The 15026-nt window shown below is 56.9% G+C and overlaps 1 protein-coding gene across 1 annotated transcript in view; it reads right to left on the reverse strand.

Annotated features, from left to right (window-relative positions):
- LOC142466950 (piezo-type mechanosensitive ion channel component 2-like) overlaps positions 1–15026 on the reverse strand; it is a 94540-nt gene that overhangs the window by 58545 nt on the left and 20969 nt on the right. The window contains exons 8-10 of the mRNA XM_075572604.1: positions 6300–6495; positions 6019–6108; positions 5481–5604 (exon numbers count right to left, since the gene is read on the reverse strand). Of these exons, the coding sequence (XP_075428719.1) occupies positions 5481–5604; positions 6019–6108; positions 6300–6495 (410 nt within the window). The remainder of the gene's footprint in view (positions 1–5480; positions 5605–6018; positions 6109–6299; positions 6496–15026) is intronic.

Here is a 15026-nt window from a genome sequence, read left to right on the forward strand (position 1 = left end):
TCACACACACCTGACCCGGCCGGCACCTCACACGTACTGACCCGGCCGGCACCTCGCACGTACCTGACCCGCCGGCACCTCACACACACCTGACCCGGCCGGCACCTCACACGTACTGACCCGGCCGGCACCTCACACCTGACCCGCCGGCACCTCACACACTCCCTGACCCGGCCGGCACCTCACACGTACTGACCCGGCCGGCACCTCAGCACGTACCTGACCCGGCCGGCACCTCACACACACCTGACCCGGCCGGCACCTCACACGTACTGACCCGGCCGGCACCTCACACGTACTGACCCGGCCGGCACCTCACACGTACTGACCCGGCCGGCACCTCACACGTACCTGTCCCGGCCGGCACCTCACACGTACTGACCCGGCCGGCACCTCACACGTACCTGACCCGGCCGGCACCTCACACGTACCTGACCCGGCCGGCACCTCACACATACTGACCCGGCCGGCACCTCACACGTACCTGACCCGGCCGGCACCTCACACGTACCTGACCCGTCCGGCACCTCACACGTACCTGACCCGTCCGGCACCCCACACGTACTGACCCGGCCGGCACCTCACACGTACTGACCCCGCAGGCACCTCACACGTACTGACCCGGCCGGCACCTCACACGTACTGACCCGGCCGGCACCTCACACGTACTGACCCGGCCGGCACCTCACACGTACTGACCCGGCCGGCACCTCACACGTACTGACCCGGCCGGCACCTCACACGTACCTGACCCGGCCGGCACCTCACACGTACTGACCCGGCCGGCACCTCACACGTACTGACCCGGCCGGCACCTCACACGTACCTGACCCGGCCGGCACCTCACACGTACTGACCCGGCCGGCACCTCACACGTACTGACCCGGCCGGCACCTCACACATACTGACCCGGCCGGCACCTCACACGTACCTGACCCGGCCGGCACCTCACACGTACTGACCCGGCCGGCACCTCACACGTACTGACCCGGCCGGCACCTCACACGTACCTGACCCGGCCGGCACCTCACACACACCTGACCCGGCCGGCACCCCACACGTACTGACCCGGCCGGCACCTCACACGTACTGACCCGGCCGGCACCTCGCACGTACTGACCCGGCCGCACCTCACACGTACTGACCCGGCCGGCACCTCACACGTACTGACCCGGCCGGCACCTCACACGTACTGACCCGGCAGGCACCTCACACGTACCTGACACGGCCGGCACCTCACACATACCTGACCCGGACGGCACCTCACACGTACTGACCCGGCCGGCACCTCACACTCACCTGACCCGGCCGGCACCTCACACGTACTGACCCGGCCGGCACCTCACACGTACTGACCCGGCCGGCACCTCACACATACCTGACCCGGCCGGCACCTCACACGTACCTGACCCGGCCGGCACCTCACACGTACTGACCCGGCCGGCACCTCACACGTACTGACCCGGCCGGCACCTCACACGTACCTGACCCGGCCGGCACCTCACACGTACTGACCCAGCCGGCACCTCACACGTACTGACCCGGCCGGCACCTCACACGTACCTGACCCGGCCGGCACCTCACACGTACTGTCCCGGCCGGCACCTCACACACACCTGACCCGGCCGGCACCTCACACGTACTGACCCGACCGGCACCTCACACGTACTGACCCGGCCGGCACCTCACACGTACTGACCCGGCCGGCACCTCACACGTACTGACCCGGCCGGCACCTCACACGTACCTGTCCCGGCCGGCACCTCACACGTACTGACCCGGCCGGCACCTCACACGTACCTGACCCGGCCGGCACCTCACACACACCTGACCCGGCCGGCACCCCACACGTACTGACCCGGCCGGCACCTCACACGTACTGACCCGGCCGGCACCTCACACGTACTGACCCGGCCGGCACCTCACACATACTGACCCGGCCGGCACCTCACACGTACTGACCCGGCCGGCACCTCGCACGTACTGACCCGGCCGGCACCTCACACGTACTGACCCGGCCGGCACCTCACACGTACCTGACCCGGCCGGCACCTCACACGTACTGACCCGGCCGGCACCTCACACGTACCTGACCCGGCCGGCACCTCACACGTACCTGACCCGGCCGGCACCTCACACGTACCTGACCCGGCCGGCACCTCACACGTACTGACCCGGCCGGCACCTCACACGTACCTGTCCCGGCCGGCACCTCACACGTACTGACCCGGCCGGCACCTCACAAGTACCTGACCCGGCCGGCACCTCACACGTACCTGACCCGGCCGGCACCTCACACGTACTGACCCGGCCGGCACCTCACACGTACCTGTCCCGGCCGGCACCTCACACGTACTGACCCGGCCAGCACCTCACACGTACCTGACCCGTCCGGCACCCCACACGTACTGACCCGGCCGGCACCTCACACATACTGACCCGGCCGGCACCTCACACACACCTGACCCGGCCGGCACCTCACACGTACTGACCCGGCCGGCACCTCACACGTACTGACCCGGCCGGCACCTCACACGTACCTGACCCGGCCGGCACCTCACACGTACTGACCCGGCCGGCACCTCACACGTACTGACCCGGCCGGCACCTCACACGTACCTGACCCCACAGGCACCTCACACGTACCTGACCCGGCCGGCACCTCACACGTACTGACCCGGCCGGCACCTCACACGTACTGACCCGGCAGGCACCTCACACGTACCTGTCCCGGCCGGCACCTCACACGTACCTGACCCGGCCGGCACCTCACACGTACTGACCCGGCCGGCACCTCACACGTACCTGACCCGGCCGGCACCTCACACGTACCTGACCCGGCCGGCACCTCACACGTACCTGACCCGGCCGGCACCTCACACGTACCTGACCCGGCCGGCACCTCACACGTACCTGACCTGGCCGGCACCTCACACGTACTGACCCGGCCGGCACCTCACACATACTGACCCGGCCGGCACCTCACACGTACTGACCCGGCCGGCACCTCGCACGTACTGACCCGGCCGGCACCTCACACGTACTGACCCGGCCGGCACCTCACACGTACCTGACCCGGCCGGCACCTCACACGTACTGACCCGGCCGGCACCTCACACGTACTGACCCGGCCGGCACCTCACACGTACTGACCCGGCCGGCACCTCACACGTACTGACCCGGCCGGCACCTCACACGTACTGACCCGGCCGGCACCTCACACGTACCTGACCCGGCCGGCACCTCACACTTACTGACCCGGCCGGCACCTCACACGTACTGACCCGGCCGGCACCTCACACGTACTGACCCGGCCGGCACCTCACACGTACTGACCCGGCCGGCACCTCACACGTACTGACCCGGCCGGCACCTCACACGTACCTGACCCGGCCGGCACCTCACACGTACTGACCCGGCCGGCACCTCACACGTACTGACCCGGCCGGCACCTCACACGTACTGACCCGGCCGGCACCTCACACGTACCTGACCCGGCCGGCACCTCACACGTACCTGACCCGGCCGGCACCTCACACGTACTGACCCGGCCGGCACCTCACACGTACTGACCCGGCCGGCACCTCACACATACCTGACCCGGCCGGCACCTCACACGTACTGACCCGGCCGGCACCTCACACGTACCTGACCCGGCCGGCACCTCACACGTACTGACCCGGCCGGCACCTCACACGTACTGACCCGGCCGGCACCTCACACGTACTGACCCGGCCGGCACCTCACACGTACCTGTCCCGGCCGGCACCTCACACGTACCTGACCCGGCAGGCACCTCACACGTACCTGACCTGGCCGGCACCTCACACGTACCTGTCCCGGCCGGCACCTCACACGTACCTGACCCGGCCGGCACCTCACACGTACCTGACCCGGCCGGCACCTCGCACGTACTGACCCGGCCGGCACCTCACACGTACTGACCCGGCCGGCACCTCACACGTACCTGACCCGGCCGGCACCTCACACGTACTGACCCGGCCGGCACCTCACACGTACCTGACCCGGCCGGCACCTCACACGTACCTGACCCGGCCGGCACCTCACACGTACCTGACCCGGCCGGCACCTCACACGTACTGACCCGGCCGGCACCTCACACGTACCTGACCCGGCCGGCACCTCACACGTACTGACCCGGCCGGCACCTCACACGTACTGACCCGGCCGGCACCTCACACGTACTGACCCGGCCGGCACCTCGCACGTACTGACCCGGCCGGCACCTCACACGTACTGACCCGGCCGGCACCTCACACGTACTGACCCGGCCGGCACCTCACACGTACTGACCCGGCCGGCACCTCACACGTACTGACCCGGCCGGCACCTCACACGTACCTGACCCGGCCGGCACCTCACACGTACTGACCCGGCCGGCACCTCACACGTACCTGACCCGGCCGGCACCTCACACGTACCTGACCCGGCCGGCACCTCACACGTACTGACCCGGCCGGCACCTCACACGTACCTGACCCGGCCGGCACCTCACACGTACCTGACCCGGCCGGCACCTCACACGTACCTGACCCGGCCGGCACCTCACACGTACTGACCCGGCCGGCACCTCACACGTACCTGTCCCGGCCGGCACCTCACACGTACTGACCCGGCCGGCACCTCACAAGTACCTGACCCGGCCGGCACCTCACACATACTGACCCGGCCGGCACCTCACACACACCTGACCCGGCCGGCACCTCACACGTACCTGACCCGGCCGGCACCTCACACGTACCTGACCCGGCCGGCACCTCACACGTACCTGACCCGGCCGGCACCTCACACGTACTGACCCGGCCGGCACCTCACACGTACTGACCCGGCCGGCACCTCACACGTACCTGACCCCACAGGCACCTCACACGTACCTGACCCGGCCGGCACCTCACACGTACTGACCCGGCCGGCACCTCACACGTACTGACCCGGCCAGCACCTCACACGTACCTGTCCCGGCCGGCACCTCACACGTACTGACCCGGCCGGCACCTCACACGTACCTGACCCCACAGGCACCTCACACGTACCTGACCCGGCCGGCACCTCACACGTACTGACCCGGCAGGCACCTCACACGTACCTGACCCCACAGGCACCTCACACGTACCTGACCCGGCCGGCACCTCACACGTACCTGACCCGGCCGGCACCTCACACGTACCTGACCCGGCCGGCACCTCACACGTACCTGACCCGGCCGGCACCTCACACGTACTGACCCCGCAGGCACCTCACACGTACCTGACCCGGCCGGCACCTCACACGTACTGACCCGGCCGGCACCTCACACGTACTGACCCGGCCGGCACCTCACACGTACCTGACCCGGCCGGCACCTCACACGTACTGACCCGGCCGGCACCTCACACATACTGACCCGGCCGGCACCTCACACGTACCTGACCCGGCCGGCACCTCACACGTACCTGACCCCGCAGGCACCTCACACGTACCTGTCCCGGCAGAGCTGTCCTCGTCCTCGGCATAAACCGGCACAGAGAAATCGGTGTTCACTTGTTGGACCTCGCACTTTACGAGCGGCAGATCTTGCCAGCCGTTATGTGACCGGTACACCGGCTGGGAAACAGGAGCCAGTCAATCAGCGGAGATCAAGCCACAGGAGACATAACCCATTGAGTGCCCTAGGACGTAGGTACTACGAGATGAGTTCTGGCCAACCCAGAACACACACTTCAGTGTTTCTCAACCTTATCATACAATAATAAACCCCTAATTTTACATGATCCCACTTTCTTCCCACTGTTCAGTTGATCAATAGATACGGGTAGTAAAGTCTGCACGTTATGATGGAGTCTCTTTCCTCAATACAGGGAGTTGGACAGTAGGATCAGAATGTGTCTTCCTACGGGGGACCTCCAGGTCAGTTTGAGACCCCCATGGAGGACAAGGAACCTAGCTGTGAGATCCTAGTGACGGGACCCTCCTCCCTTGTGCAGGGCTCCCCGATACACAGTATCTGACATAACTTACTTGTATCATTTCAGCATTTGCCATCCACAACATTCCATCCAAATCCTGATACTCTTTAGAATGTTCCATCTCCTTCTCTGCAGGCTTCTCCTGACAGGCAGAAATACAGAACAATAAAGTAGCAAGAAGTATGACTGAGTTCTCCCCATTTATACAGATATTCCCAATAATATTACTTGTATTACTCATATTCGTGTTAAATTATCTTTTTCTAGTGGGGGTTTTTTTTCCCCCTCTTGATCCTGGCTGCTTTAACTCCTTCAGCCATTATAGGAGCCCACGCAGCCCCGCGGGTAACGGTTTCCATTCCCTACCATTGGCAGGTGAGCCCACTGGTGCAGTAAGGAGACCAGCGTGTAGTACAGGACGAGCAGGACGAATGGGTTGAGGAACGCCGGCCAGTTCAGACCCGGGTGAAGCTGAATGATCCACGATTCCGTCATGTTGCACTTAACGAAAGCCGTCATACCAAAGAGCCTGGGAAAGCAGGACGGACAGAGCGCGTCAGCGCCATCGTTCATAGAACAGGAGGCAACGTGAAGGCGTGTTAGCACAGTAATCCCCTGCACTCCCCATTTCTGGACATTGTTAGAGGGGTACGCCAAATTAAATATGCAACAGCAGATCCCAGGCAGTATACAGCGGCTTTCTGAGCCAGTGTGGCGAAGTTGCACTTAGTAAGGCCGCAATCTGCACCGTGACATGGGTGGTATTGATGCCAGTGGCAAGGCATTGTGGGGCGTGACTTTGGAAGCTCCTGCAGTGAGTGACAGCGATACTCCCCCATGCTGCCTGCACGCACTGAGGGGGGCCTTATTAAGCGTGCGTTCCCCCCACGAGCTCAGGACACCACACTGCCTGGGATCGGTCACACAGTTCTGTTAGCGATAGTCTGACGAGTTGGCGATAAGATTTATTAATAGGGGGTTCGCGGAAGAAATATTTTCTAGCCGGGGGTGCACAGCTTATAAAAGGCTGGGACCCACGGATCTATTATACACATCAGCATAAAAACCAACGCGGTGACAGCCTCAGCCACACAGACAGTACCATACACTTTACTAGGGCTCCACAAAAGGAAATCGGAGATTGTAAGCTCTTCGGTTCAGGGTCTTTCTTTGTCTTATACTGTCATTCACGCGTTCCTCTTATCGCCAGTTTTTCCCGTGTTTTGAAACTTTGTAATACACAGCGCCTGGTTTATCGATGGGTCTTTTTAACCCCGTCCCTGCCTGTGCGGCTGCAATGCGTGGATGACCCCTGGCCTTTGGCAGAGATAGGGTTAAAAATGCCGTCCACGTGGCAAGAAGGGAGGCAGCGTAACGCCCGGCCTTTAATAATCACAGCGACATATCGATCGCGCTATAAAACCTTAACGCGCATTCTCCCGCGCGTTCCACCAGGGAAATGCAGGAAACCGAACCCCCAATCTGTGGGGCCCCCCAACATATCAGATGGAAATCCCGCAGCTTGCAGTTTCATAACGAATATTAATGTCTAAAACGTGAAGATATATGCGATTGTCTGCATTGAATTAAATGGATGTGTGTCCCCATCCCCCCCTAACCCATCACCCCTAACCCATCCCCCCTAACCCATCCCCCCCTAACCCATCACCCGTAACCCATCACCCCCTAACCCATCCCCCCTAACCCATCTCCCCTAACCCATCACCCCTAACCCATCCCCCCTAACCCATCCCCCCTAACCCATCCCCCCCTAACCCATCCCCCCTGCTTATTATCAACTTTCAATACAAATGGTATATTTAAAAAAATGGCGTGACAGCCACATTTAACGAATCCACTACTTTTTTTATTTAGAACTTCACTTTCCTTTTTGGAAACATTTGAATAAGCCTCTCCCGCTGTCTTATTATACAGGATAAATATTGCCCCCCAGTGTTTAGTAAATACCTGGAACAGGGCAATTAGTTCTTTAAGCCATATATATATATACAGGCGGGCCCCACTCATACGGCCAGTTCCGTTCTATGACCCCCACCGCAAAGCGAAAAGCGATTTTTGGCTTCTCCTGCATGTCTGCGCATGTGTGACCATGGCAGCCCCCTTCTCGGTACCGCCATATCGGCGGGTCACCAAAAAGCAGGACGCTGAGAAGTGGCGCCCTACTGTACACAAAACAATTAGCTCACAATTGGCAAGTGTGCGTGCCATGAATAGTATAAAAAGGATACTTCACCAAAATCAAATGACCAGGGACGGAGACACAGCCCTACAGGAAGATGAAAAAGGTGTATTTCATCCATAGGTATCCAATGTTTAGGAGCCATATCATGCCCCTTCATCAGGGAGTTGCACCCGAGATGCCTCCGAAACATTGGATACCTATCGATTAAATACCCTTATTTTTTCATCTTCCTGTAGTGCTGTGTCTCCATCCCTATATTACAGAGGGCATGTATATGCTATTTTGGACAGAGTTCTTGCATTTTAAAAGTATATTAACTTCTGCATTATGGATAGGGTTGCCAGGTGTCCAGTATTGATCCGGACTGTCCTGTATTTGGACACTGTCCACTAAAAAATTAGAGGTAATACTGGACATGTAAGTGTATAACGGTATTACCACTCTGGGCATGTATGTGTATACCGGTATTACCTCTCTGGGTGTGTGTGTGTATACCGGTATTACCTCTCTGGGCGTGTATGTGTATAACGGTATTACCACTCTGGGCGTGTATGTGTATACCGGTATTACCTCTCTGGCGTGTATGTGTATACCGGTATTACCTCTCTGGGCATGTACGTGTATACCAGTATTACCTCTCTGGGCGTGTATGTGTATACCGGTATTACTCTCTGGGCGTGTATGTGTATACCGGTATTACTCTCTGGGCGTGTATGTGTATACCGGTGTTACCTCTCTGGGCATGTACGTGTATACCAGTATTACCTCTCTGGGCGTGTATGTGTATACCGGTATTACTCTCTGGGCGTGTATGTGTATACCGGTGTTACCTCTATGGGCGTGTATGTGTGTACCGGTATTACCTCTCTGGGCGCTGCAACTGTGAGTAGAATTTGGGCAAGACCCCAGAAGCCTGTCCTGTTATTCCCCTATAACATCATGCGGGAGACCCATGTCCCCCTGTTACCAGCAGGTATGCACCACACAAAGCCATGTAACCAGAGTAGCATTTCCCCTAGGAGAAATTGGGTGGGGGAAACAGGGTTACATTTGGAGGCGCTGCTGAGATAAATCAGGACAGGTTTTCAGCGAAGCAGAACTGGAAAAGTAAAATGTATGCTTCCAGAGCAAGTGTTGAGAAGGAGGGAGTCTAGGTGTTGTCAGGGGGTCCCTGAACCTCGTAAAGCACAACCTAAGACTGGCCTAAAGAGGTGAACAGAGTTGGCAGCTGAGCTATAGCTGTTCTAATCTCCTGAGGCGAGTGATCATAAGGTGCTTGATACTGCTCCGCGCAGCGCTAAGAAGTTAATATGGCGGTTCCCGCCGGGTCTGAATGCTGCATGCATTCAGGCTGCAAGAAATCTGTGTGCAAAGATTTGTCCGGGTTTGGCACGAAAGCCAACGCCCTGCCTGAGAGAGGGACGTGGCGCGAAAGCAGGAGCCGTGTCCCCCTGTAGTGTGACTGGCCCAAAGAAGAGTCCGCATCATGCAGAGATGTCGAGTGCCCCTCCTCTAATCTCCACCAGAGGGAGGGGGCACGATGAGAGCCAATCACGAGGTACTACTCGAGCGAAAGGAGGAGCCGGATGTGAGATTCCTCACCTTCAGTCTTGTAGAGCTGGCGATCAAGACAGAGCACATTATCGAGCTCCAATATTATCCACGATACCTACAGCTAGCAGTATGGCTACTTGCCATGTTACCACTTACCAAATCCCAGGGGGCTTCCTGGTGGTGGAAGTGGGAGGCCGAGAATATCTCAGGTGTCTGTGCCTGCAATGCAGACTTCCTGGGCCTGAGCCAAACACCACTGCCCGGTCTCCGCAGTGCGGGATCTTCTATTTATGGCCAGCAGATCTCTTTCCAATCGTCGTGGCTCCTACTGATGTCCCCCAAGCAACCTTGACAGAGGTGGAGAATTTGGAGGTGGATGTCAGCCTGGGCCCGTGCGCCCTATCTGGTGTCCCAGAGTTGAGTCCAGCAGCGGAGAATGTGCTGCCGGAACCTGTTGAAGAGAAGGTGACTACCCAAGGGAGAGGGGAATGGCTGTTGATGGTGGTGCCTGAACAAGACCGTTACGTGCCCAACGTCCTCATCAAAGGTGCGGAACCCCACTGTCGCTCCCCTGCGGAGATGTCCCTGCCTGCCTCGTCGGACGACGAAAGTGCAAGTGTATCCTCGGTAGTGACGCGCCAACCGGTAGACCACTACAGCGGTGCCGTGCCGTACCTGTGATGTCGAACAGTTGAGGCCGGAGATCCCCAGACAGACGGCGCTGGTGCGGCCTGAACCGCGGAGAAGTCCCACAGCTGTGGTGACTCCCAGCGTGGCGGAGACGGGACCCGAGACGGCTACAGAGGATGAGAGAACCATCGCGAGCCTGCGGAGCGGTAAGGAACCACCACCCCCTTACTCCCGCCAGGTGAAGAGAGAAGAGGCCGGTGAGAGAGAGCGTTCTGCGGCCTACTCACGACGTATCCGCAACCCTGCCGAACCACTGCCACCACTTCCGTTGCAGCGAACAGCCGATGATGTACTTCCGGTGCGGGACCTGGACCTGTACCGGGACTCTGCAACGTCGACAGATGACGACGTCACATCCGGTTCCCCAAGCGGAGTGAACCGGAAGAGTGTGGCTCCTGATATCATCCGCACCGGACTATCCGAGGAAGAGAAGAGGCAGTACATGGAAGCTGTACTGGGCAGAGGAAAGAAGAGGTCTGTAGACACAAAGTTTTCACAATCACCCACAGGTCGTGGCATAGCCCGGCTTAGAGACTTTGTCAAGACTGAGCTGTTTCTCTGCCACCTGTCCCTAGCGCCAATGCCCCGGCCACTGCCACTGCCACTGCTCCTGCCCCATTCAGTTCTGGGTCATGGTCGAGTCATTAGGGTCCTAGTGGGGGTAATGCAACTAAGTCGCCCAAATTATCTATGGACTGGCAGGACTGGGTGACCAGTGATGAAGGGTCTGATGGAGAGATACCATGGAGTAGTAGAATCCCTGTGTCTAATCCTACTGTGTTTAAGCCTATGCTTAGGGGTAAAACCAGGGGGACTATGTCTTCTGACAGGGAGGGTTCAGTATGTTCCAAGTCACCAGTAATTAACCCTACAGTGTATAAACATGTGATCAGAGGGAAAGGTAAAGGTTCGCTGTCTAGCGGCATTTCTGCTGTTTCCTCAAGGAGAGATACAGAGGGGTCAGTGTCCTCATCTGGGTTAGAGGACCACAGCACTAAATGGTGGGCTCCTTTATTCAAAGGGTACTCTGAATTTATGGACCGCACTCGGTTCATTCTGATGCAAGATGAGTTAGTAGATCATTGGTGGGGTAAGGTCACCTATTCTGAGAAGGAGGCTGCTGACGAGTTGTCTAGACGACTGAGAGGAATCAAGCAGGGAATAGTGATCGCTAAGGGCCCGTCCATCTTGTATGATGAAATTGCCCCTGAGGAGTCATTGTCCTGGGTACTGCCAGGTACAGCTGGAGATAGAAAGCTCACTAAACTGAGAAGGGCGGACAGAGCCATTGTGGCCCGCTATATCCACATGCGCCTGAGCCAATAATGCTATAGAGGAGTAACGTGAGTCTTGGCTCAGAGAGGCCGTACAAGACTACTTGCGTTCTAAATCTAGCACTGTACTTCTGTATATCACACAGAGGAGAAAATGTGCTACCTCATGATGGTTTGGAGTGTGGGGAGAGGGATATTCAAGCACAAGGAGGTATACACATACATCGCCCTGAAAATTGCCCTCTGAAGTCCCATTTCATTAAAGTAATAGATCATAATGGAAGGGAAGAACGCAAGCCAGATCCCCGGCACTATTACTGAGTAAGTGGGTTCTCCATGTTGGGAGTATCCCTGTTTTGTTTCACCATCCAAGGTGGGTGGGTGTACAACCTGCAATGTATGACTCTGTGAAGTAATCAAATGTCATTTTGTGTTTTGCACAGGTTGTTCACCTGCAGGATGGCCCAGCAAATTTGGCCCAAGTGGGGACCATTGGATTCCACCAGAGGGAGAGTGTAGCCCTGGGTAGTTTGGGGGCAATTATTCTGTCCTCCTCCTGGCAGTAAAGCCTAGTAAGGGTTGGTTCGCCAGGAGCAATCATGGGTTTTCCCCACACATGCAGCTCAGTGAGTCAGAGAAGGTGGGCAATCAGGCCTGCTGTCCAATCAGTGACAGAGGGCTGGATCTAATAAAGCATCCTGAGTTTTGTAATACCTCCTGCCTAAGAGTGAAGTCCATTGGGAGGAGTGGGACGTTATTCTTCTGCAGAGACTTCACTCCATACAGCTGGGGGCTGCACGAGAATGAGGCGCTGCACCTGTGAGTAGAATTTGGGCAAGACCCCAGAAGCCTGTCCTGTTATTCCCCTATAACTTCATGCGGGATACCCAGGGCCCACTGTTACCAGCAGGTAGGCACCACACAAAGCCATGTAGCCAGAGTAGCATTTCCCCTAGGAGACCCTGTGTGAAATTGCGTGGGGGAAACAGGGTTACACCAGTATTACCTCTCTGGGCGTGTACGTGTATACCGGTATTACCTCTCTGGGTGTGTATGTGTATACCGGTATTACCTCTCTGGGCGTGTATGTGTATACCAGTATTATCTCTCTGGGCGTGTATGTGTGTACCGGTATTACCTCTCTGGGCGTGTATGTGTATACCGGTATTACCTCTCTGGGCGTGTATGTGTATACCGGTATTACCTCTCTGGGCGTGTATGTGTATACCGGTATTACCTCTCTGGGCGTGTATGTGTATACCGGTATTACCTCTCTGGGCGTGTATGTGTATACCGGTATTACCTCTCTGGGCGTGTATGTGTATACCGGTATTACCTCTCTGGGCGTGTATGTGTATACCGGTATTACCTCTCTGGGCGTGTATGTGTATACCGGTATTACCTCTCTGGGCGTGTATGTGTATACCGGTATTACCTCTCTGGGCGTGTATCTGTATACCGGTATTACCTCTATGGGCGTGTATGTGTATACCGGTATTACCGCTCTGGGTGTGTACGTGTATACCGGTATTATCTCTCTGGGCGTGTACGTGCATACCGGTATTACCTCTCTGGGCGTGTACGTGTATACCGGTATTACCTCTCTGGGTGTGTACGTGTATACCTGTATTACCTCTCTGGGCGTGTATGTGAATACCGGTATTACCTCTCTGGGCGTGTATGTGAATACCAGTATTACCTCTCTGGGTGTGTATGTGTATACCGGTATTACCTCTCTGGGCGTGTATGTGAATACCAGTATTACCTCTCTGGGTGTGTATGTGTATACCGGTATTACCTCTCTGGGGGTGTATGTGTATACCGGTATTACCTCTCTGGGGGTGTATGTGTATACCGGTATTACCTCTCTGGGTGTGTATGCGTATACCGGTATTACCTCTCTGGGCGTGTATGTGTATACCGGTATTACCTCTCTGGATGTGTATGTGTATACCGGTATTACCTCTCTGGGCGTGTATGTGTATACCGGTATTACCTCTCTGGGTGTGTATGTGTATACCGGTATTACCTCTCTGGGCGTGAATGTGTATACCGGTATTACCTCTCTAGGCGTGTATGTGTATACCGGTATTACCTCTCTGGGCGTGTATGCGTATACCGGTATTACCTCTCTGGGTGTGTATGTTTATACCAGTATTACCTCTCTGGGCGTGAATGTGTATACCGGTATTACCTCTCTAGGCGTGTATGTGTATACCGGTATTACCTCTCTGGGCGTGTATGCGTATACCGGTATTACCTCTCTGGGAGTGTATGTGTATACCGGTATTACCTCTCTGGGCGTGTATGTGTATACCGGTATTACCTCTCTGGGCGTGTATGTGTATACCGGTATTACCTCTCTGGGTGTGTATGTGTATACCGGTATTACCTCTCTGGGTGTGTATGTATATACCGGTATTACCTCTCTGGGCGTGTATGGGTATACCGGTATTACCTCTCTGGGCGTGTATGTGTATACCGGTATTACCTCTCTGGGTGTGTATACTGGTATTACCTCTCTGGGCGTGTATGTGTATTCCGGTATTACCTCTCTGGGCATGTATGTGTATACCGGTATTACCTCTCTGGGCGTGTATGTATATACCGGTATTACCTCTCTGGGCGTGTATGGGTATACCGGTATTACCTCTCTGGGCGTGTATGTGTATACCGGAATTACCTCTCTGGGTGTGTATACCGGTATTACCTCTCTGGGCGTGTATGTGTATACCGGTATTACCTCTCTGGGCGTGTACGTGTATGCCGGAATTACCTCTCTGGGCGTGTATGTGTATACCGGTATTACCTCTCTGGGTGTGTACGTGTATACCGGAATTACCTCTCTGGATGTGTATGTATATACCGGTATTACCTCTCTGGGCGTGTATGTGTATACCGGTATTACCTCTCTGGGCGTTTATGTGTATACCGGTATAACCTCTCTGGTTGTGTATGTGTATACCGGTATTACCTCTCTGGGCGTGTACGTGTATAACGGTATTACCTCTGTGAGTGTGTATGTGTATACCGGTATTACCTCTCTGGGTGTGTATGTGTATACCGGTATTACCTCTCTGGGCGTGTATGTGTATACCGGTATTACCTCTCTGGGCGTGTATGTGTATACCGGTATTACCTCTCTGGACGTGTATGTGTATACCGGTGTTACCTCTCTGGGCGTGTATGTGTATACCGGTATTACCTCTCTGGGCGTGTATGTGTATACCGGTATTACCTCTCTGGGCATGTATGTGTATACCGGTATTACCTCTCTGGATGTGTATGTGTATACCGGTATTACCTCTCTGGGCGTGGATGTGTATACCGGTGTTACCT

This window comes from Ascaphus truei, chromosome 15 (assembly GCF_040206685.1).
Source record: "Ascaphus truei isolate aAscTru1 chromosome 15, aAscTru1.hap1, whole genome shotgun sequence".
NCBI classification, from domain to species: domain Eukaryota; kingdom Metazoa; phylum Chordata; class Amphibia; order Anura; family Ascaphidae; genus Ascaphus; species Ascaphus truei.